The sequence below is a fragment of the Poromitra crassiceps genome (assembly GCF_964638095.1).
Source record: "Poromitra crassiceps genome assembly, chromosome: 6".
Lineage (NCBI taxonomy): Eukaryota > Metazoa > Chordata > Actinopteri > Beryciformes > Melamphaidae > Poromitra > Poromitra crassiceps.
The window spans coordinates 17,712,591-17,735,147 of record NC_139627.1 but is presented as its reverse complement, the minus strand read 5'-3'; the positions used below and the strand labels follow the sequence as shown (position 1 = coordinate 17,735,147).

Below are 22,557 nucleotides of genomic sequence, written 5' to 3'. Positions count from 1 at the left end.
AATTTCAAAAATTTCAACGGATTCTAAAACCTTAGGGGCGTGAGATTTAATATATATTCATATTCCCCACGGAAAACCCATCCTTTAAGTAGGGCTGCTCGATTATGGCCACACAAAAAAATCACAATTATTTTTGACTGATACTGAGATCACAATTATTTAACGTCATTACTCATTGACTATGGTAAAATTGTACATTTATTGAACTTGAAAAAACTCTTTTTAAAGGTCCTTACACATCGGGAGAGTTTTTTTCGTGTGATTAATTCGCACGTCAATAATATTTTCCGAACCTATATCAGTCAATGCAACGGTGCATACCAACGGCGAAGTTTCGCCGAGCGTTATTGCAGTGTTTTTTTCGAACCTCAGTCGATTTTTCAGAAATTCGCTTCCGACGTGTACACATCTGTGGCTGTGATTGACAGGTGGGTCCAAACTCGCATCGCAATTTTGTGCCGTATATTCGCATCGCTCTTGATGTGTAAGGACCTTAAGACTGAATTCCTTTTCAATTTAAATATAATTTATGTAAAAAAACAAAGGGAAAAAAGATAAATAAATAGCCTAACTAAAATAAATAATATATAAAACATAATTGTTTTATCTCAATAATCTTGTTTTCATAATTATGGAAAACCCACATTGAAATTGAAATAAAAATTCCACTAACTGCACAGCCCTGGTATTAAGTGTCAATAAATTAGCAACTTTACCCTCAACAATGCTGGACTTGGCAATGAAGCCAGAAGAGGCTTTCAGCGCTCCATTGAACACCACAAAACTGGCCCCAGTCACTGTAACAAAACACGAGACCAAAGCCATGAGCAGAGGGTTAATGGCCAGCAGGAGGCAGTAGCATTATAAAGCAGTAGCATTAACCCATTGATACCTGATATACCGCATTTGCGTGTATATCCCTCATTTGTGTGCGTATCCCTTTAAGACCTTGAACCGCGGGTTAAGAGACAGAAATAGCCATTGCAACATATAAGTTGACAAGAGATGAGGGATGAGCAAGGAGCAGGCTTTCCTCACCTGTGCGGGTCTTCCCAGGCATGCTGTTGGCCTGGGTCTGGTAGTTCCCCTCCTCGTTCTGGAAGCAGACTAGGTGAGAGTCGGCCTCAGAGCTGAAGCTAGCTCCAACACTGATGACGTGCTCATTCGAGGAGTTGACCACCTTCAGCATCTGCATGAAACACATTGTCCACAGTCAAACTTTCTCTGTGTGCGTTAGTTTGTCTGCAGCGGTATCTAGTCTTTTTCTCCAAGTATGTCTTACCTCATTGACCCTACTCTTGGGGATGTCGATGTAGCTGTGGCCCATCTCCATGTGAATCCTCAGCCCCTCCACCACTGGCAGACTGTACTGGTAGTTCCTCAGGTCCTGTGGTGAAACAGTTTACGCACCTGGCTCATTCACTCTCATGGAGCATCGACAACCTACAGGACACTGGCCATCAGGGACGGACGTTTGACACCCCTGGTTTAGAGGTACTTAACCATGTCTGGAAAAGCATTTTCAATTTTGGCCTGGGTGCTAATATAGGCGAGTAATATAGTCTGGTTGTAATACTCTCAACCGGCATGGCGGCATCTAACCCCTTCTGTGGGATAAACAAACACCATTACGTTGGCTAGGTAGGTAGGTAGCTACATAAGAACTTTCCACTCCCTAGAGTGGTAAATAGATCGAGTCATAATCCAAATGATGTCCTGCGGTGGCAACACAAGTAGCTACACTTCATTTTTATCACATTAAGAAGTTCAGTTTAAGTCACCTAGATTGGACTCTGCCTCTACGTGGGGCATAGAAAGTGGAGGATTGTGTCGGTGTCAATGTGTTTTTGCTTGTTTTCATCAGAGATGTTAACCTAGCCCTTGTGCATGCTTTATGACCCAATTAAAGAACTCTGTATATAAAAAATAGACATAAACACCATACACTATTATATTAAAAAAAACTTTTGTTTAACCATATATATATATACTGTATATATATATATATACCGGTATATATACATTAAAAATGTTTTATTTGAGCATGACAATATACATTATATACTATATGTACATACAGTATATTCTATTCCACTTGTACAGATATAGGTTCGACCATGAAATGCTCTTTTTTTTTACTTTGAACATGTACACATACATACAGATACAAAACATTAAAGAAAAAGAAAGAAAATAAAGAGAAAAGAAGAAAAAAAAGCTCTCCATTAACTGAGTTTCTCAGTTATATTCCTGACTCTCCCCCAACCCCACCCTATTCTTCTGTCAAAAGGTCATTTTGTTGATTTAGAGGGTATGCACACCCACTGGAACACGCCCCGTCAATCAGGAATGTACAAGCAGTTACAAAACAGAATATATCTTCGATATTCTACGGGCAAACAAAACGCAACCACGCAGGAAGACCTGCGTGGTTGAAACGCGTTGCGTTTTGTTTGCCCGTAGTAGTTTGTTGCAATATAACAGCTTGCAGATTAAAGTTCAGTTAAAAATAAATCTGTATCAAATTTGGCAGCCTTGTCTTTTTGAAAGGCATTTCAAAAAGGTGTATCAAATATGCTATTTGACCACAAGGAGTCACTGTGGTGACATTTCTCAAATGTAAAAGGCCATATCTCACACAAAAAATTAAGACGGTAGGCAAAACTTGGTAGGCAGATGCAGCAATCCTTGCTTTACAACTCTGCCTGCTAGACCACCCAAGCCCACCATAATTAATTGGTTTGGTTGGTGATGTGGGCATGGCCTATATAGCAAGTAGCTTTTATTGAGCTTAATTGTCTTGAACCCTGTAATGGCCTGTGGCAGCTATATTTTAATGTTGGTTTTTGTGCAGGACATTCAATAAAACATACAGTATTTACCTTGAAGCCCACGAGTGACATTTTGTTTACCTACACATAATGCCCCTAACTGCTGCAGGTAGGCTACCTGAGGCAGGGCAGTTGAGTCAGAATTATTTTAAAAAGGGGCAGCTGTGGCTCAAGAGGTAGAGCGGGTCGTCCACTAATCAGAAGGTCGGTGGTTCGATCCCCGGCTCCTCCAGTCCGCATGTCGAAGTGTCCTTGGGCAAGACACTGAACCCTGAATTGCTCCGGATGGCTGTGCCAGCACCCTGCGTGGCAGCTTGCCGCCTTCGGTGTGTGAATGGGTGAATGTAGGCACATTGTAAAGCGCTTTGGATAAAAGCACTATATAAATGCAGTTCATTTACCATTTACCAGTGGTGATCTCTCTGTGTGTACAGGTATACTGATTACTCTCTGACCTGCATAAACCCTGGGCTGAATTCACCACAGCATGAGTGATCTCACGGTGTATAATCTCTGACCTGCACAGACCCTGAGCTGAGTTCACCACAGCATGAGTGAGTGATCTCTCTGTGTATATAATCTTTGACCTGCACAGACCCTGAGCTGAATTCAGCATAGCATGAGTGAGTGATCTCTCTGAGTATATAATCTTTGACCTGCACAGACCCTGAGCTGAATTCAGCACAGCATGAGTGAGTGATCTCTCTGTGTATATAATCTTTGACCTGCACAGACCCTGAGCTGAATTCAGCATAGCATGAGTGAGTGATCTCTCTTGAGTATATAATATTTGACCTGCACAGACCCTGAGCTGAATTCAGCACAGCATGAGTGAGTGATCTCTCTGTGTATATAATCTCTGACCTGCACAGACCCTGAGCTGAATTCAGCACAGCATGAGTGAGTGATCTCTCTGTGTATATAATCTTTGACCTGCACAGACCCTGAGCTGAATTCAGGACAGGACAGCATGAGTGAGTGATCTCTCTTGTGTATATAATCTCTGACCTGCACAGACCCTGAGCTGAATTCAGCACAGCATGAGTGAGTGATCTCTCTGTGTATATAATCTCTGACCTGTACAGACCCTGAGCTGAGTTCAGGACAGCATGAGTGAGTGATCTCTCTTGTGTATATAATCTCTGACCTGCACAGACCCTGAGCTGAATTCAGCACAGCATGAGTGAGTGATCTCTCTGTGTATATAATCTCTGACCTGCACAGACCCTGAGCTGAGTTCAGCACAGCATGAGTGAGTGATTGCCAAAGCGAGGATCATTGAGCTATCACCTCTTTAGCACCGGAGCAGAGAGGTGCCATATTTGGTGCAGTTATTGCACAGCCACCAGAGGGTATTAAAGAGCTAATGTCACACTAAACTGTTACAATTCCCTTGTCCCAAGTAAACAGATATGGGTTTCACTGAAAAACCCTGGGTTCTATTAGGTGAGCCTAACACAAAAAACACAGGCACCTGCTTGTGTTCTAGTACTTACAGCCAATAGATTCATAATGGTGTGTCCTGTCTCTCGATACACAGAGTCCCGGAAGCGAATACTGGTCAGTGTAGTGGGATAGACTGTAAACACACACACACACACACACACACACACACACACACACACACACACAGTTTAGTTTAACATCCTTACACACCCTTAAAATCAAAAGGACAGCACCGATATAATTGATAATTTGGCACATCATCATCAGTCTTCCCCAGGAGAAAAAACAATCCCTAACCTGAAGTAACAGTTTAGATGTCACATCGGTGTTAGCAGACTCCACCCTCTCTTAACTTCAACACATTTACAGAGGCACACTGCTTGCTTGAAAGGCCTAAACCAGGGATGTCAGAGATACGGCCCGCGGGCCGGATCGCAGGTTTCATCCGGCCCGCGAGATGTTTTGGAATATATATTTTTTTTTTTTTTTTTTTTAATTATTATTATTATTAAATTCGCACCCCATTATCATGAACTACGTGTGGCTAATAAGCAAGCTAAGAGTTCATTCATAAGTTAATTAACCTGCACTACAAGGAAGTATGTCAGTAGGTCATCAGGTGTAAACAAAGCCGCCATGATGCCACGCTGGAATTGAATCGCGCATTCGGCTACCTACCAAAAAACAAAGGAATCAACAAGATGCTGTCGAAAAAGAGAAAGGTTGACACGGAATGCAGGCAGTTTCAAGAGAAATGGAAAGAGCAGTATTTATTTTGTGAAGTAAATGGATAAATGAGTCGAATTGATTTTAGTAAAAAAAAAAAATCCGGCCCCCATGAGGTCTCAGTTGAACAAATCCGGCCCTCTACCTAATATGAGTCTGACACCCCTGGCCTAAACATTACGGTTGTGCTAGTCTCAACAAAAGGAAATAACAGTGCAGAGTGCTGGAAACAGAAATAAAAAAAACATGCAGAAAGGAACACAATAAAGCAATCAATTGTTCATATTTTGCATTGACAGATTAGGATGTTACGCTGTTGACCTCTTAACCTGCACAGTAACATGTTAGGATGTTAGGATGTTGACCTCTTAACCTGCACAGTAACATGTTAGGATGTTAGGATGTTGACCTCTTAACCTGCACAGTAACATGTTAGGATGTTGACCTCTTAACCTGCACAGTAACATGTTAGGATATTACGATGTTGACCTCTTAACCTGCACAGTAACATGTTATGCCATTCAGGGATGACATTTCTCTCAGCCCTTCCTAACTGCTTTATCTCTATGGGTGCAGGTCTGGGGTAGCCTGGGTAAACCCAGCCTTCAACGTGACATCACAGGCTATGCCTGTAGCATATAGAGGTCACGTGGAGGCTGGGTTTACCCAGGCTAGGTCTGGGGGGTGGGTTCAGGGGATAGGTGCCGTTTGTACTTTATATACTGTGAAAACCTTGAATAAAAAGACCTTGGTTGAAAAAAGGAGGCGATAACATTTATGTGCAAGTGCAAAGAGTTTTGGATACTGTTGAGTATTTGGAGCGACACAGATGGGTGACTGTTAGTTAATGTTTGACAGTGTCAGTCTTGGCTCAATAGAGCACAGCAGGAATGAGTCCAGAAGTAGCATGGAAGGTGCTACTTCCTGTATCTTACAGGAAAAAGTCAATGGGGTTTTACTTAAATGCATAAAATAAGGTCTGTGGTTAACAAAAGTTCATGGGAGCGGTCATTTGGCTTCAGCAGGATAATCTTCACAAACGTGTATCACTTTTATGACTTTTGAAACGCAAATCTTTTTTTTTATGCGATTTTTAGAAAACACTTCAAAAGGCATAAAAGTGATTCACGTACAGTATGTGAAGATTATCCTGCTGAACCCAAATGACCGCTCCCATAAACCTTTGTTAACCACAGACCTTATTTTATGCATTTAAGTGAAATCCCCATTCTAAAACCGCAATGACTTTTCCCCGTAAGATCCAGGAAGACCGGGACCTCCGCCTTCTGACTACAAAAATACGTCACCCGGGATCCCTGTGCTACTCTATTGTCGAGTTGTCCAAGCTTTTGTCTGAGGGGAGGCCCACAGTCTGGGACTCTGACAAACCCCTGATCTACAGGAAGTCACACACCGCTGTGTTGGGCTCCCAGCCGTAGCAGCAGCCTGAGGGGGAAGACCTTGGCCCAGGGCACCTCCAGTCTCTGGATGAGCAGGCCGAAGAGGAAAGGCTGGGGGGGCAGAGTCAGGCCGTCCAGAGGCTGACAGGTGGGAGAGAAGAAGAGCATCCCGCCATGCTCCTTGCTGCCCAGGAAGCTGCTGGTGAACGTCACGTTCCCCAAGTCCTCCACAAACTTCCCTACAGCACAAAGGGGAATGACTCTTTATTCACTCTTGCAGACTATGGAAAATATCAACTTGATGTTTTTCCATCAGGGTTCCCACACCTTCTTAAACGACAAATTCAAGGACTTTCCAGGCCCAATTCCCTCAAATTCAAGGAACCCGACACGGCATAGTGTGAGACACGGATCAAGGTTTATTACTGTTACAATGAGAATATTCATATTGAGAACTAGCAGCTTTACAGAAGCTCACATACAACAATTAAAATAGAGAGGTCTGAATGTGGGAACACTTCCCAACTGTGCTGGCTAAAGGTGCGTTCACACCAACCTATTAAAGTTTTTCGCTGGCATCGAGTTTATATACAAAGTCAATTCAAACGAGCGATTGAGCGTATATTCGCCTGGGCGAAAATTCGCTCGTCGCCCGAGATGAAATATCCCAACTCGAGCGAAATTTCGCTGGCATCAGTCGCTCGCTGTTCAACGCTGATTGGCTGCCGTGTGAGAGTGAGTCAAGGATCACACTGGCTTGGAACAAACCGCTGGTTTATTGTGTGGCAACAATAACCGCATTGACAGGCTGACAGCTGACATGAAGTGAAGTCTGTACTACCGGTATAGAGCTCACGTTAGGAGCACGCGGATAGGCTTAGCTTGTAAACAACTACGGTGGCTCGTAGTGGACAAACATCATGACATTGCGTAACGTTATAGCCCCCAGATGTCCGTCAATTCTTGTGCCTGTTGACGAGCGATTTAAACAGAGCGATTCCAAAGGGTTGAATCGAGCGACAGAGAGAAAAATAAATATCTCGGTGTGAACACAGAAAATCACAAACTTTCAAGGAACCCGTGGGAACCCTGATGAAGGTACAAAAACGTGATTTCTGTCACTAAAGGCCGAGAAAGAGAATGAGTGAGAAAATGAGTGCGAGCGTATCGCGTGTACCTTTTTGGGCGTCTTGGTAGATGTTGAGATAGAGTGTGAAGATGTCTTTTGGCAGCGTTTTCTCCTCTGGCAGACACTCCAACAAGAACACCAGCTCTCTCTGGCCCAGAGCCTGGAGCCCAGTGGACCCAAACACCCAGCACCGCCGGCTGCAATCTGACAGAAGAATGACACAGCCTTAGTAAAACACTAGGGACTGAAATAATAATAAACCTAGTCCCTAGTGTTCACTAAGAGGAATTACACAACCTTAGTAAACACTAGGTAGATATCCCCCATTATCCTCCATATTCAATATTAAAATGCATGTGAAAACAATGAAAGAAGTCCCAGAGAGGGTTTGAGACAGTGTTCCACTCACATGTAACCAGTTTGACGTTGACTAGCAAGTTGGCGTTCAGAACGAAGGTCAAAGGTCGGGGTCCCCCCTCCTCTAGCAGGAGCAGAATCTGGCAGGGGGCGGGCCCTTCCTCAACTAATACATCTGAAAGAAATAAAGACGTGCTGGCTTTCATCCGCACGATCCCAAGGTGACGCTCTGAGAAACGAACACATTGTACTGATGTGGATAGGTGACGCGTGTACCTCCTGCGTCGTCCTCTCCGGTGGTGATGAGCAGTGGGGGGAGCTCCTCCTCGTTCTCGGGCAGCAGACTGGGGACCCTCTGCACCGACGAGCCGATTCCACACAGCAAGGCGTAGTCCCAGGGTCCAGACACTGGGGGGCGAACCACGTCCACAGCTCCGGAGGCCTCCGCGGCAGATGAGCCTCCCGCGCCAAGCTCCGAGCCTGCCGGGCCACACTGGAAAGAAAGGGACGATTAGTAGCAGTCCTGTTGTACTGTGATGGCTAACAGTTTAGAGAGAGGAGGGTTACAGAAATACAGATACATCTTATTCACCTTATGTTCAGACCTTACAGTGGGCCAAATTCTTCCGGGTCCGTCTAACACTTCCGGCGGTCACGGCGCCAAATATGAAAGAACGTCATGAAGAAGAGAGTTGTTTTTGTAGCGGACAGCGCAGGGTGTAAAACAAAGAACCTAGCCTACTACTTTGAGCCGGTACACAGCAAGCAAGCGGAGTATCCACTGTTAGCCAGGTCAGATAACGTTATCGTCGACAATGACGAGCACTTTCTTGTAAAACATACCTGGACTCCAACAAAGAAAGCTTCAGAAGGTTTTCTGTCCTCCGAGCGCAGCTCGAGCCACTTACGTCTATAAGACCCGCAGACGTTAACGTAATTCCCTGGAATGCGAGACTTAACGAGCCAGTTACATGGCGTTGCATTCTTAGACATTGCCGTTTGTTTTTATTTGGTATGTTACATACAATTGGCTAAATTATTAGTTAATTCAGAGTTAGATTATATTGGAGCAGCCAGCCATTTTTTTTTCTTTTTCTTTTTGCGGAAGTCGTAGGACGGCCACAGAACCGGGTCAAATGGGCGTGGCTACATAAGGTGAATTCAATTAAAATAAATAATGGACGTCCGGAGAGTGCAGGGGTAGATTGCCTGCATACCAACACGAGGGTCACCGGTTGGAGCCCCCATGTCGTGGTCAGGTGTCAATAGAACTCGACAGTGAGCGCCCGCCTTTTCTCAGCTCCCGTTCCATCAGATCATTCCGCATTCATTTTCTCCATAGACTTTTTGAAAAACCCCTAACATTTCACTTGGAGTAAAAACAAAAAATAAAAAGCAGGTAGGTGGCTGGTTGGCTCGGTTCCAGGCTTAAAACTCTTTATATAAGGATTTTTCAAAACGTCTATGGAGAAAATGAATGCGGAGTTCTCCGATGGAACGGGAGCTGGGTAAAAGTGGGCGGGCACTGTTGAGCGGTGCGGGTGGGTGTCCGCAGGGTTTCCCTCACAAAAGTTGTTAGGCCTGGTGGCCAGTGTTGCCGCGCTGCCGGCCAAGTGTCTTTTGTGATGGGGCCCAGTGCAGGCCAGTGACAGACTGATGGCAGCATAGCACCCTATAGACCATTTTTTTGTTTGCAAACAACGATTACGTATTTTCGTGGGCGGAGCCGAACTGGTGGCAGAAAGTGAACCGTACTCACTGTTAGCGCTTTCAGACAGACACGGTTCTGGTTCTGGCTCCGGCTCCGTTCTGGAGTCTCAGAACCTTGGTGCTTTCTGGTGAACCAGCCCGTGTTCACACCAGTTTAAGCGGAACCAAAGTGGGAGGACATTATTCGGTAGTCCTTCTTCAGTTTATTTTTTATTTTTTTAAGTTTATTAATTATTTGGTCTGGCGTTCGAGTGAACCCAGCCTTGGCCCTCTCTTTTGCAAGTTCGGCATATGACTTGCTCTTTCTTGTACTGCTTTCTAGCTTTTCTTGAGATTCGGTAGATGCCCAAATCGCCACTAAACATTTGGTTTCCTCAGGAGACCACTGCAAATTATTTTTCTCTGTGTTGTCACTGCCTTCTTCTCCTTCCTGCACGTTTTCACAGCCTAGAATGAGACACGCCCACTGATGATGTCACGGTTCCCAAGGAAAACCAACTATTTTTTGGTTCCGCTGAGAACCAACTTTTCAGGTTCCGAACCAATTATTTTTTCGGTCTGAACGCGCCGGCCAGTTCAGATTAGGGTTCTGGAACCGGAACCGGCACGGAGCCCTGCCGGTGTGAAAGCCCTATGTGGGGATGGTCTAGGATCCAAATAAATGGTGAAAGAGGCAGTGCCGGACATCGTCATATGCCCAGTGGGAAAGCTCCGTGTCTATACAGCGGAGCCGCGCACAAGACTGTTTTTTTTCTCCTTATTCCGGGAATTTCTACAGCTTATTTCCTACTTGCAGAGAGTATTCAAGGCAAGAGTTGATATGTGTTTGACACAGAGATGCTCATAAGCCATTTTTTGCAAGTTCAAGTCAAGTCTCAAGTCTTTGAGCTAGAGTCCAAGTCAAGTCTCAAGTCTTTGAGGGGCAAGTCCAAGTCAAGTCTCAAGTCTTTGGTCACAAGTCCAAGTCAAGTCTCTTATGGATGAGCGTTCTATTATCTGCTGCATGCAATCCAGTCTGCTTAGAACACTGCATAGCTAAAACTAAGGGATTCAAAGCATGTACTGTATTATCCTCACTCCTTATCTATTAGCATACAGTGTGCAGTTGATTGGATGACATCAGTAGAGATTTCCTTAATGTTAATGCACCAAAAAAATACAAATAAAAAATAAAGATTGTTCACAAGTCCCAAACCTCCAAGTCCAAGTCAAGTCTCAAGCCTTTGAAGGACGAGTCTCAAGTCAAGTCTCAAGTCACTGTGTGGGTGGCTTAAGTGCGACTCAAGTCCAAGTCCCAAGTCCAAGTCCCCATCTCTGGTTTGACAACAGCGCTGCCGCCATTTTGGCTTGAAAAAAGCCTCAATGGCCAATGGGACAACAGCATAGAATCATAACAGCCAATCAGAGGCGTCTCTTTCAGGCCAAAATGGCAGATTTGCTGTGCGCCGATGTTACAATGGAACAACTTATTAACTTCTGTTCCTATCAATGTAATTTTTTTGCAACCACTGACGTAACCCTGTGAAGTCCACTCGAAATTGGCCTATAGTTTCTGTGATAAAAGAATCATGGACGTAATCGTGGAATTGAGAATTTAAAAAAAGTGATGACACAGCTTCCATAGGCAAAATTAGGCAAAAAGAAAAAAGAAAAGGAGAGAGAAAAAAATCGAAAATGCATACATACAAAAAATTAAAAGAAAGAAAAAATGAATACATAAAAAAAATGCTTAGGCCTGGTGGGGGGGGGGGGGGGTCAACACCAGGCTTGTATTACACTGGGTGAAACCCTGGTCCTGGTCGCTGAGCTAGTGCCTCCTCTGGTCAGTCGGGGTGCTTGTTCGGGGGGAGGAGAACTGTGGGGAATAGCGTGATCCTGGATGGATCCTGCCGGTGAAACTCCTCACTGTCAGGTGAAAAGAAGCGGCTGGTAACTGCACATGTATCGAAGGAAGCATGTGCTAGTCGACAACTCTCCCCAGATCGGCAGAGGGGGGTGGAGCAACGACCAGGACAGCAGGGGGAATTGGTACCAAGTACTTTTTTTTTTTAAAGAAATAACAAAACTATTGGGTCATGTACAACAAACTGTCCCAAGATCAACTATGATAGCAAGAAATAGCTTTGACTTACTGTGTCTGGGGTCGTGCCACTGGACTCTTGGGGGCTCCTGCGGCTGGTCACCGACAGCTTGGACGTGTCCGCCACCTCTCCATTGGGTAAGATGCCGTCAGCGAACCACACGCGCTTCTGCTCACGAGGACAGCCTGAAAACACAGGGAAAGAGACAGTCTTGCTGAAGGCCGGAGCTCAGTGAAACCTCAAGTGGAGTACTAGCATTACATCTAATATGAGTCTCATGTCACTACAGACTGTGTACAGTATATGAGAGTAGTCGTACTGTCGTTGCTTGGGTGTTTGAGAACGGACACAGGCACCATGACGGTAGGTGGAGGAGAGTTAAGAGTGCCTGCGGCACGGGCCTGCTGCAAAGGGGGGATGGTGCTGCAGTACTCAGATGGGACGTTGGGGTTTGGACTGGGACCCGTAGGACTCATCATCCGCTCTAGGGCCTGGGCTAAAGGGGAGAAAGACGTCATAGAGGCAGTCATCGAGGCAGTGAGAATTTTGGTACCAATTTAAAAGCTTGGGTTTCGTCTACTGTTACAATAAAACGTTGGGTTTTCTTCAATTCATTCATTTGTTGCTTTTTGCCAAAAAGATCTATGGGAATTTCAGTTTTCCTTTTGTCATGGGCTTCTCTGCTAATGCTGTAAAACCTCAAAAATAAAGACCTCATGTATGTCTCAGATAGTGGCCAGATCTATGCCAATAGACGGGAGTGCTGTTGTATGTATGCATAAATAAAGGAAATCTCCAATAATAGCTGGGTTCAAAGATATAAGGTAGAGAAAGGACTCTTAAATTCATACATTACTTAAATTATTACTAAATATACCGTAATTAGAATTATTACAATATAAGTAAAGGTTTTGCATTGTTATTTCCGCCACATGTTTTATGATAGTATACAATGTTACTGTGCACTTTTTTTGTCACCTGACTAATCTTGTCTGAAAGGTTCAGCAAATTAAGCTTATTTACACTATTATTTCTCTTTTTCATAGTAGTAATAGACCGTTTTATCCACTTTGCTAGGAGACAAGTGAAAACCCTTCACAGCGGTCGGCTGTTTACACTGAGACGTGGCAAACTCTTTTAAGTTGAAAACAACTTGAAATTGGATCATCATGGATCAAAGAGAATCCTATCTCTCATGTGCGGTTGGGGGTTCTCTAAGGCAGTGTTTCCCAAAGACTGGCTCGGGACCCACAGGTGGGTCGCAGGAGATTTTATTTGGTCGCCAAATACATTTCCTGCAGTATTTTATTTAAAATGTGTAGTTTTACTGAGCGGAAATAATAATGACAGCCTGTTAACTCTGCCTAAATGCAGTGATGTTGTCTCATTTAAAAAGTAATTGATGTGTATGTATACGTTTTCAATAACACATGCATAAAACAAAGTTATGTTTTACCAAACATATATCTCTACAAAATATGGCCGGTTTACCTATTCAAGATCATATATAAAGTGACGCGGAACTGGCGGTAAAAATGGTCAGGAGTGTTCATTTTCATTTTTTATAGATAAGGCCTGAACTGGTTTGTCATTTTTTTAAAGTGGGTCCCCAGAAATAAAGTTTGGGAAGCACTGCTCTAAGGACCGCGACAAACGCATTCTCAAAAGTACCAATATCCACACAACGTAAGGCTCATGTATGGATCAATGCACTGGGGTGGGAGGGATGGGATCGCAGAAACGGTCGCATTTACAGCATTCACGTTGTCACAGGTAGAGTTACAGAACCAGGCCATTCATTATATGCCGAATTTACAGTCAAGTTCACAACATATGGCTGCATAAATATTAAATATGAGCTTTGCATCCAATAAACATTAGCATTATCGTAAAGTAAGTGTAAACGCAAGTAGCGTACAGTATTGTACACCCCAAAATGCATAAATACCACAAAGAGAAATAAATGCATCTTAATTCATTCAATGACCCACAACATCATGGCTCTAACAAAACGTGAAGTTATAGCAGTGTTGTCGGCAAGTCACTATATTTTGAGACCAAGTCGAGTCTCGAGTCCCCAGTGTTTGAGTCCGAGTCACCAAAGAAGAGTCAGAGTCCAGTGTTTCCCCTAGAAAAATGTTCAGGCCTGGAGGGATTTGGAACCTTCCCCGACCGCAACGGTGGGGGTCCTCGCTGGCGACGCTAAACTTTTAGCTAACCTGTTCACATCTATGTTCGCAATGGCATCCCAAGTATCATCATACTATTATGGGATGCGATGCGAACAGTTGTATTATGGGATGTGCGTTTCCCAGGCAACGACACACATCGACACGTTTTGGAACAGCGCTGCACGCTGGCACAATGCAAAGCAAAATGCGTATTGTTTTGAATGATTTGGCATCTTCTATTACTGTCAACACTGTCAACACCACTATTGTTGTATTGTAATAATATGCCATAAAGGTTTATTAAAATTTTGGGGAGAGCAGATTTTTTTTTTTTCAAATTTGCTTTCTGGCCCGGCGGGGGCGCCGTTGGCCTGGCGGGCCCGCCAGGCCTGCAGAATGGAAGGGGAAACACTGGAGTCAAGTCAGACTCCAGGTCTGAGTCCAGAGTTACTGAACATCACCATGAATCCACATGTAGGTGGAACATGCGTGCCTGCCCTTGCACAAAATTTAATAATGTCACGGTATCAAATCAATATCTTATTCCAAATTATTAGGGCCGACAAAAAAAAAATCTTTACGTCGATCGATTAACCTACAGATCTTGCTAACTAGCATCTGATCTGGCTCTAAATGTTTACATCATATCTACATTACGCAACAGACCAGAAGTTCACAAGGGTTAGAAAGTTTGCCTAAGATGTCACTGCTGGGAGCTAGGAAATACCTTTTGTGACATTGAGCTTTTACTTCTCATGATTTTACACACTAATGGAATGTTCACAGCAGGTGATGCTGTTAACTGTCACTGAACATGATGACTGGCCCTGTGCACTGCTCACATACACATACTACTACTACTACTACTACTAATCCTGCTAGTACTATTACTACTACTGATGCAACTTACTAGCAATGGCCTGGCAACCACCTTTTACCACCTTAGCAACCACAAGTAATCACCTAGAAACCACTGGTAATCACCCCCCCCCCCCCCCCCCCCCCCAAAGTTACAATTAGTATAATCACCTAGAAACTAGTAATCACCTTGGAACATTCTAGCAGCATTCAAGCAAACACTTAGCAACCCTCTTCGAAGACCCTTGAAACCACTAATTACAAGCAACCACCTTGTAGCCACCAGTAATCACGTAGCAATCAACTGATGACACCCTAACGCTGGGGACATACCAGACGCGAAACTTGCGCGCATGCGCCGCGCAGCGCACCTCCGCGCAGAAGTCGCTTAAAGTGTCCACACAGAGAGCACAGCTCACTTTGCGCGCTCTGCTCGTCCGCTATATATTTTGCCCCAGATCTCCTCTTTGTTATCATGGCCAAGTAAATGACAACATAAATATCTAAAGTAATATGTTTGGGATAACAGTTAATGGCTACCTTCGTTATAAAATGCAATTGCATCATATTTGTCTGTTCTCCTCCCATTTTCCCAGTGCGTGCTGGTGCTGTTGTAGAGAGAAGGCGAGTCCTAGCTCTCTACTTGTTGCTCCGCAGGCAACGAGCCCCTAGAAGCCGCTCCCCCTCTCCAACTGCTCTTTCTCTCTTTTCACACTTCCAAAGGGGCAATCAACAACGTAAATAAACATTATTTTACTTTGAAATTGGTTTTATTTGACGAATGTCCGGTTTCGGAGTTCCTGTCTGCCCTTATCTGATCTGTTCAGCTTGACAGAGTCGCTCACGGGCGCAGACGGCCGCGCAGGAAAATAGAAATCCAGGCTGACCTGAGCGGCCCTGAGCGGGCGCTGAGCTGAGCTGAGCTGCGCGCTGCGCGCAATTCGGTGTGGACTGACAGATCTGTTAACATGGTGTCCTAATGAAAACTGGTTGCGCACAAGGTCGCAAATGGTCGCGCCGCGCAGCTTACGTGCAGGAGACGCGTGCGGTGTGTTTTCACCGTAAGTAACAAACACTCAGAGTTTCTGAGCAACTTAGGAGTCACAAAGCATGATCAGACTTCCTTTTCATTGTACTTCCAAAGGTTTCACTCAGCTGTTTAAGCTCCAGCTAGTAATCCGATTCTAAACACATTTAAAATCTTTAATTTAACTTTTTACCTTTCAAACTGAAGCAAGTACCGTACACAAATATTGTTCGGTTGTATTAATTTCCCAGTATGTATAATAATTAGTAGTAGTAGTGCTAGCAGTACCAGACTAGTACTGGAAATAGTATCTGACATAAGTTGCCTAAACCAGTAATATTTAGGCTATTAGACCTAAATATAAATTTGAGCAGATACAGTGGGCGTGCCAAAATATATAATAGCCTGTCTCTCACAGGCTCTAATGGAGGCCTGGTGCTCTCTTTTGTTGAGGCAAATACATGTCAAAGGAAGGCCATTATTGGGTGCTTTACACTGTAAAAGTTTACAGTATACAGTAGATACTGGCTGCAATAGGCCCACTAAAAAGTTCTAACAAGTTTTCAGAATCTCTCTGTGCTTGTGGTTATGCAAAAGAAACTATAGATAACAGAAATGGGCTGAGGCAATGGGACTCAGCTCAGCGGCGTCATCTCTGGAATATAAATCAAATCAGCGTCTGTGTATTTATTCCTGAATATAGTATGTCAGTCTATACAGGAATGGGGGGGGGGGGGGGGGGGGGGGGGGTATATATTACTTACAGGCACATCGCCAGAAGCTCTTGAGTAAGCAAAACACCAAAAAGAACCAAGTGGTTCCAGTAAATGCTGCTGAATAGCAAAAAAAGTATAAGGTATTTGAAAACAATATGACAGGTTTCATCAGTCATCGTGAATTGACTGTATGGAATACTTGTGATGCCTTTTTACTAATGCACTCACATTTCCTCTTATACCTCGTAGTATTACTTTAAAATAATAGGACATAACAAGTATGGATAAGATTTGGTAAATGTCAAATATGGCTTAAAATGTCTGGAAGAGCTCAGCAATAAAATAGTCAAATCCTATTTTAGTTGCTTTTTGTGAGTTGATATAAATGTTCCGATTGTGTTAAATGGGCATATGATATTGTCTCATATCGATCGCAGGTCCCTGAATTAAATCAAAGTTGTGATTCCTATGCCTAACTCCCACCAACACTTGGGATTGGAAGCTGCAGATGAGCCACATCTAACTTGTTGGACTGCCGTCACAAAATAACACACCTGTATGTTGTATGTTCCAAGCATACTCTCTCCAAAAGAAACAAGCTGTAGTTTTATCACCCCCCCCCCCCCCCCCCCCTTGGCCAGGTCGTCATTGTAATTGACTTATCTGATTAAATAAAGGTTCAATAAAAAAAAAAAAAAAAATTTTTCCTGTTCAGCCACAGACTAAAGAAAATGGCAGCTAGAGTTTACCCAAAACTAGCAGTTAGTCCGACCAGCCTGTTGCTGTTGGGTGGATTTGGTTGATCAAATATGCTAACACAGCTACATAAAAAATAAGCAGAGCAGAAACGCCAGACAGTTCGGACCACCGTGTTTCACTACTGCCTATATCTTTAAATGTTACAGTTACGGCTGAAAATGACGACAGACATAACGAACAAACATGTCTGCCGATATTTCCGCAATTCAAATCAATCACCAGTTGTCTACATGGAAGTGACTATTGTTGTTAGTGTGGCTTCACAGTGATTGGGTCTATTGTGATTTCTTTCCTGCTTACTAGTGAGAATGTGCAACAAAATGAGGTAGACAGACTTCAGTGAAGGTCACTCAAAGTCTCCCTGCTGCCCTCCTCCTCATACCCACTGTGGGGGCTGGCAGTCAGAGTAGCACTGTGGGGGCTGGCAGTCAGAGCAGCACTGTGGGGGCTGGCAGTCAGAGCAGCACTGTGGGGGCTGGCAGTCAGAGCAGCACTGTGGAGGTTGGCAGTCAGAGCAGCACTGTGGGGGCTGGCAGTCAGAGCAGCACTGTGGGGGCTGGCAGTCAGAGCAGCACTGTGGAGGTTGGCAGTCAGAGCAGCACTGTGGAGGTTGGCAGTCAGAGCAGCACTGTGGAGGCTGGCAGTCAAGAGTAGCACTGTGGAGGTTGGCAGTCAGAGTAGCACTGTGGAGGTTGGCAGTCAGAGCAGCACTGTGGAGGTTGGCAGTCAGAGCAGCACTGTGGAGGTTAACAGTCAGAGCAGCACTGTGGAGGTTAGCAGTCAGAGCAGCACTGTGGAGGTTAACAGTCAGAGTAGCACTGTGGAGGTTGGCAGTCAGAGCAGAACTGTGGAGGTTAGCAGTCAGAGTAGCACTGTGGAGGTTGGCAGTCAGAGCAGAACTGTGGAGGTTAGCAGTCAGAGTAGCACTGTGGAGGTTGGCAGTCAGAGCAGAACTGTGGAGGTTAACAGTCAGAGTAGCACTGTGGAGGTTGGCAGTCAGAGCAGAACTGTGGAGGTTAACAGTCAGAGCAGCACTGTGGAGGTTGGCAGTCAGAGCAGAACTGTGGAGGTTAGCAGTCAGAGTAGCACTGTGGAGGTTGGCAGTCAGAGCAGAACTGTGGAGGTTAACAGTCAGAGTAGCACTGTGGAGGTTGGCAGTCAGAGCAGAACTGTGGAGGTTAGCAGTCAGAGTAGCACTGTGGAGGTTGGCAGTCAGAGCAGCACTGTGGAGGCTAACAGTCAGAGTAGCACTGTGGAGGTTGGCAGTCAGAGCAGCACTGTGGAGGCTAACAGTCAGAGTAGCACTGTGGAGGTTGGCAGTCAGAGTAGCACTGTGGAGGTTAGCAGTCAGAGTAGCACTGTGGAGGTTAACAGTCAGAGTAGCACTGTGGAGGTTGGCAGTCAGAGTAGCACTGTGGAGGTTGGCAGTCAGAGCAGCACTGTGGAGGTTGGCAGTCAGAGTAGCACTGTGGAGGTTGGCAGTCAGAGTAGCACTGTGGAGGTTGGCAGTCAGAGCAGCACTGTGGAGGCTAACAGTCAGAGTAGCACTGTGGAGGTTGGCAGTCAGAGTAGCACTGTGGGGGCTGGCAGTCAGAGCAGCACTGTGGAGGTTGGCAGTCAGAGTAGCACTGTGGAGGTTGGCAGTCAGAGCAGCACTGTGGAGGTTGGCAGTCAGAGTAGCACTGTGGAGGTTGGCAGTCAGAGTAGCACTGTGGAGGTTGGCAGTCAGAGCAGCACTGTGGAGGTTGGCAGTCAGAGTAGCACTGTGGAGGTTAGCAGTCAGAGCAGCACTGTGGAGGTTGGCAGTCAGAGTAGCTGTCAAGCTAAATTAAACTGTGGAGTTTGGGAGACTCTAGATTAGTGTTGTCGGCTAACAACGTAGCTTGGGCTGAACTTGAATTAGAATAGACATCCTGTTAGCTAAAATTGCTTAGTGCTTCCCTTACTAATGCAGTGCTAAAATGAAGGCAGGTCAGGCTCGTGGCTCCGCCTCCTACAGACTGCGTTAACAAGGACAATTTGGGTGGTGTTTCTCATTAGACTTTGCACCATTGACACAGGCAAAATACAAGTAGTAACCTTGCAAGAAAGGCTGTTGTTCAATACTGCATATTGTATTTTGTATATACCATTACTCCCCAATATCGGTATCGGCCCCAAAAATCCAGTATGGGTCAGGCCCTACTTAGAATAGGCTTGATTTGAGATCAATAAGACAAGCTTCTGAAATATCAACCATGCCATTCCCCTGGCAGAAGTAGCCTAAGGACTATAACAGTCATAAGGGAACAGTAACAAAATGAAACGTAACATTGGACAAGTCGCAGCGTTATCTACATGATTGGATCGTGCAACATGATTGGATCGTGCAGATGAATGAAGTGAGATGGGATATTTTGCGAGTAGGACAGACATGAGTTGTGGCATCCAGGAAACGCCAGCTATGATTGAGTGAGTCACTCAATGCCTTCGGTCTGTACTCCCAGAAGTGCTGATGTGTGGCACTGCACTCGCCTACATTATATTGATTCAGCGTCATAGATCTTTATCGACCTGGCTCTACTGACAACAACTAGCGTACAGCGTACAAAATACAAAGCACGGGAACCCCGCCACATCAAGCGGCAGCAAAAACGCAAAACAAAAATGTTACAAGTAATCCATCTTTACGACGAGTAAACGATCTCTGTTCATGCAAAAGCACACAGTCCCTTATGAAGCAATATCACCACGCGGGTTGCAGATCATGTTGTTACACCTTGATCTGCAAGGTGGGGATGACGAGGCACAAAAAAAGAGCTTGTAGCAAACTACTTTGGGTATGAGCAAGCAATGACTCAAGAAGTGACCTCATTTTTGGTGTCTGACTGCCACTGAAATAGGTTTCTTTAGAAACATTTCTCAGTATTTTGCCTAGCCTATAAACACACTCACATAGGCAACACAAAAACAAACAAGACACGTCAGTACACAACGTCGATGCTAGTCGTTTAGATGTCAAGACGAGTCTTACCTCATACTCATGGTCCACTGTGCCAAAACTCAACCAGTCCACTTCATCATGCTGACTCTATTATTGCTTAGCGTGACTCCAGACAGTGGCTTCGCAGCCCGTCTGAAGCGGCTCTCTGCTCGTTTCATTGAGTGTTTAGCCTCTGTTGTTGTTAGCCTAATAGCCTGTTAGCTCTGGGCAGGGGTGTGTGTGTGCGGCGAGCCTCAAAGGCAACTCGCAAATACTGATATGAGAGATGGAGAGAGCAGGGAGGGAGGGAGGGAGGGAGAGGGGGAAGGAGAGGGGTGACACGGATCGCATCACGCGTCCAACCAGCCCCCGGGAAAAAAAAAGTAGACAAACACTTTCCTCTTACACTCGCCGACCTAGCGTCACATGTCCACTGCGTTAGGTGGGTCATGTACCACACGCAGTCAAGGACAAATGCCAGTGTCCTGCAATAACTCTCCTCCTCCCTCTCCCTCTCATCCATCTTTCCCCCTCCCGTGACGTCTCTCTCTCCTGCTTCTCTCCTCCTCTCCATCTCTACGCTGCAGTCTCTCTCTCTCTCTCCTCCTCTCCATCTCTACGCTGCAGTCTCTCTCTCTCTCTCTCTCCTGCTTCTCTCCTCCTCTCCATCTCTATGCTGCAGTCTCTCTCTCTCTCCTGCTTCTCTCCTCCTCTCCATCTCTACGCTGCAGTCTCTCTCCCTCTCTCTCTCCTGCTTCTCTCCTCCTCTCCATCTCTACGCTGCAGTCGGAAAGCGGAAATCGACCCATGCCTACTTTAAATATGAATCCACTGCATAATGAACGCGTTATGAATACACTGGTCAATTCAGTCTATTCCTGAGTGTATGGAAATGCCATGATGGGAAAATGCCAACCTTCCAAATAATTAACTCGGCTCACAGCCACTCAGCCGGTGTTTTGTATAATGAACGTCCAATCAAATTTGAGGTGTGACAAACATTTCCATGGTTTAAAAAAAAGAAAAAGAAAAAAGGAAGCATGGCTAAGAATACACCTGACAACAACAACTGTTTTAGTCTTCTTCTACTTCCATTTCTACAGCATCCACTCAACTTCTATGTTCACTACAATCTATTTATACATTCAGTTATTTCTGCAATGACAAAGAAGGGCTCTTCAGCACAAGAGCAGGAAGGGGAAACAGGGCCAGTGAGGATCACTCACACAGGAGGGGAAAGGCTTCAATAGAGGCAAGCATCTGCATACACGCGCATGCACACAAACGGCTTTGTGGAGACTCTGGGCAGCCCATTAACTGTTTTCAAGATAAAAAAACAAATTCCTTCATAATCACAAAGGTTTGATGTACGAGCTGACACGCATTTAATTTATTCTACATACCGCCATTTGTCATTAGAAGAAGGCACATTAAAAAGTAACCTATGCCTACATCAGCTAACTGTGGCAAAGCTAAATATATTAACTTGCATTGCATTAACAAGATGACATGATAAATATATTAACTTGTATTGCATTAACAAGATAACATGATAAATATATTCGGTTCAAGTATACATACTACAGCATGCGCTGGGACGCGTCATCAGTGATGTTAACTGGGGTCGTGGGGTGTTTCGGGTCTGTCAACATCATACACTCTCGCCCAGTAGACCCAGCCGAGGCCGATTACGACCCCGACCCGCGTCCCAGAAGCAGCCGCTCACAGATCAGCCTTCCTACTCTGTCTGAAACATTGCCCGCGGAAGGGTTGATCACGCCCAATCCGCTGCAATAGAGTTTAGTGCTACACCGCAGTATTGTGAGACCTTCGGTACATGGAGGGCTAAGGCCCTGTGGGGTGATTCCAGGCCGGGCACCTCCTTCGTCTCACCAGAACCTCCTGTGGCAAAAGGCAATCCTACCATGCCGTACCATGGGCAGGGAGGATGCCTCAAGGAGGCCTGTGCGCTGCACGTCATACACCTGCGACGAGCACCTCGCTCTAGCCTGAAGGACCCCAGGCCGCGCCGATGTTTACGCAGATTTTCAGGAGGCTGATCCGTAGCGTTTGTGGATTTCTCCCTCACGAGAGAGCCAGGCTGGGGTGCTAAAACCCATCCCGTACCGGATGCCGTCTCTCCGACCGTCAACTGTCTCTCCAGCTTGTCACCAAACTATACTTGGTTGTCACCTAGTCTATTCCCAAGTGTCACTGGCCAGGGGGAGCCAGGGGTTTCGGTTCAAGTATACATACTACTGCATGCGCTGGGACGCGTCATCAGTGATGTTAACTGGGGTTGTGAGGTGTTTCGGGTCTTGTTACATTAACTTGTATTGCATTAACAAGATAACATGATAAATATATTAACTTGTATTGCATTA

The 22,557-nt window shown here is 45.1% G+C and overlaps 1 protein-coding gene across 1 annotated transcript in view; it reads right to left on the bottom strand.

Annotated features, from left to right (window-relative positions):
* Positions 1 to 22,557, bottom strand: part of zfyve16 (zinc finger, FYVE domain containing 16) — a 48,718-nt gene that overhangs the window by 9,970 nt on the left and 16,191 nt on the right. Inside the window, exons 5-14 of the mRNA XM_083638938.1 lie at positions 12,000 to 12,176; positions 11,732 to 11,865; positions 8,166 to 8,382; positions 7,942 to 8,064; positions 7,581 to 7,736; positions 6,418 to 6,642; positions 4,328 to 4,410; positions 1,283 to 1,387; positions 1,039 to 1,189; positions 717 to 797 (exon numbers count right to left, since the gene is read on the bottom strand). Of these exons, the coding sequence (XP_083495064.1) occupies positions 717 to 797; positions 1,039 to 1,189; positions 1,283 to 1,387; positions 4,328 to 4,410; positions 6,418 to 6,642; positions 7,581 to 7,736; positions 7,942 to 8,064; positions 8,166 to 8,382; positions 11,732 to 11,865; positions 12,000 to 12,176 (1,452 nt within the window). The remainder of the gene's footprint in view (positions 1 to 716; positions 798 to 1,038; positions 1,190 to 1,282; positions 1,388 to 4,327; positions 4,411 to 6,417; positions 6,643 to 7,580; positions 7,737 to 7,941; positions 8,065 to 8,165; positions 8,383 to 11,731; positions 11,866 to 11,999; positions 12,177 to 22,557) is intronic.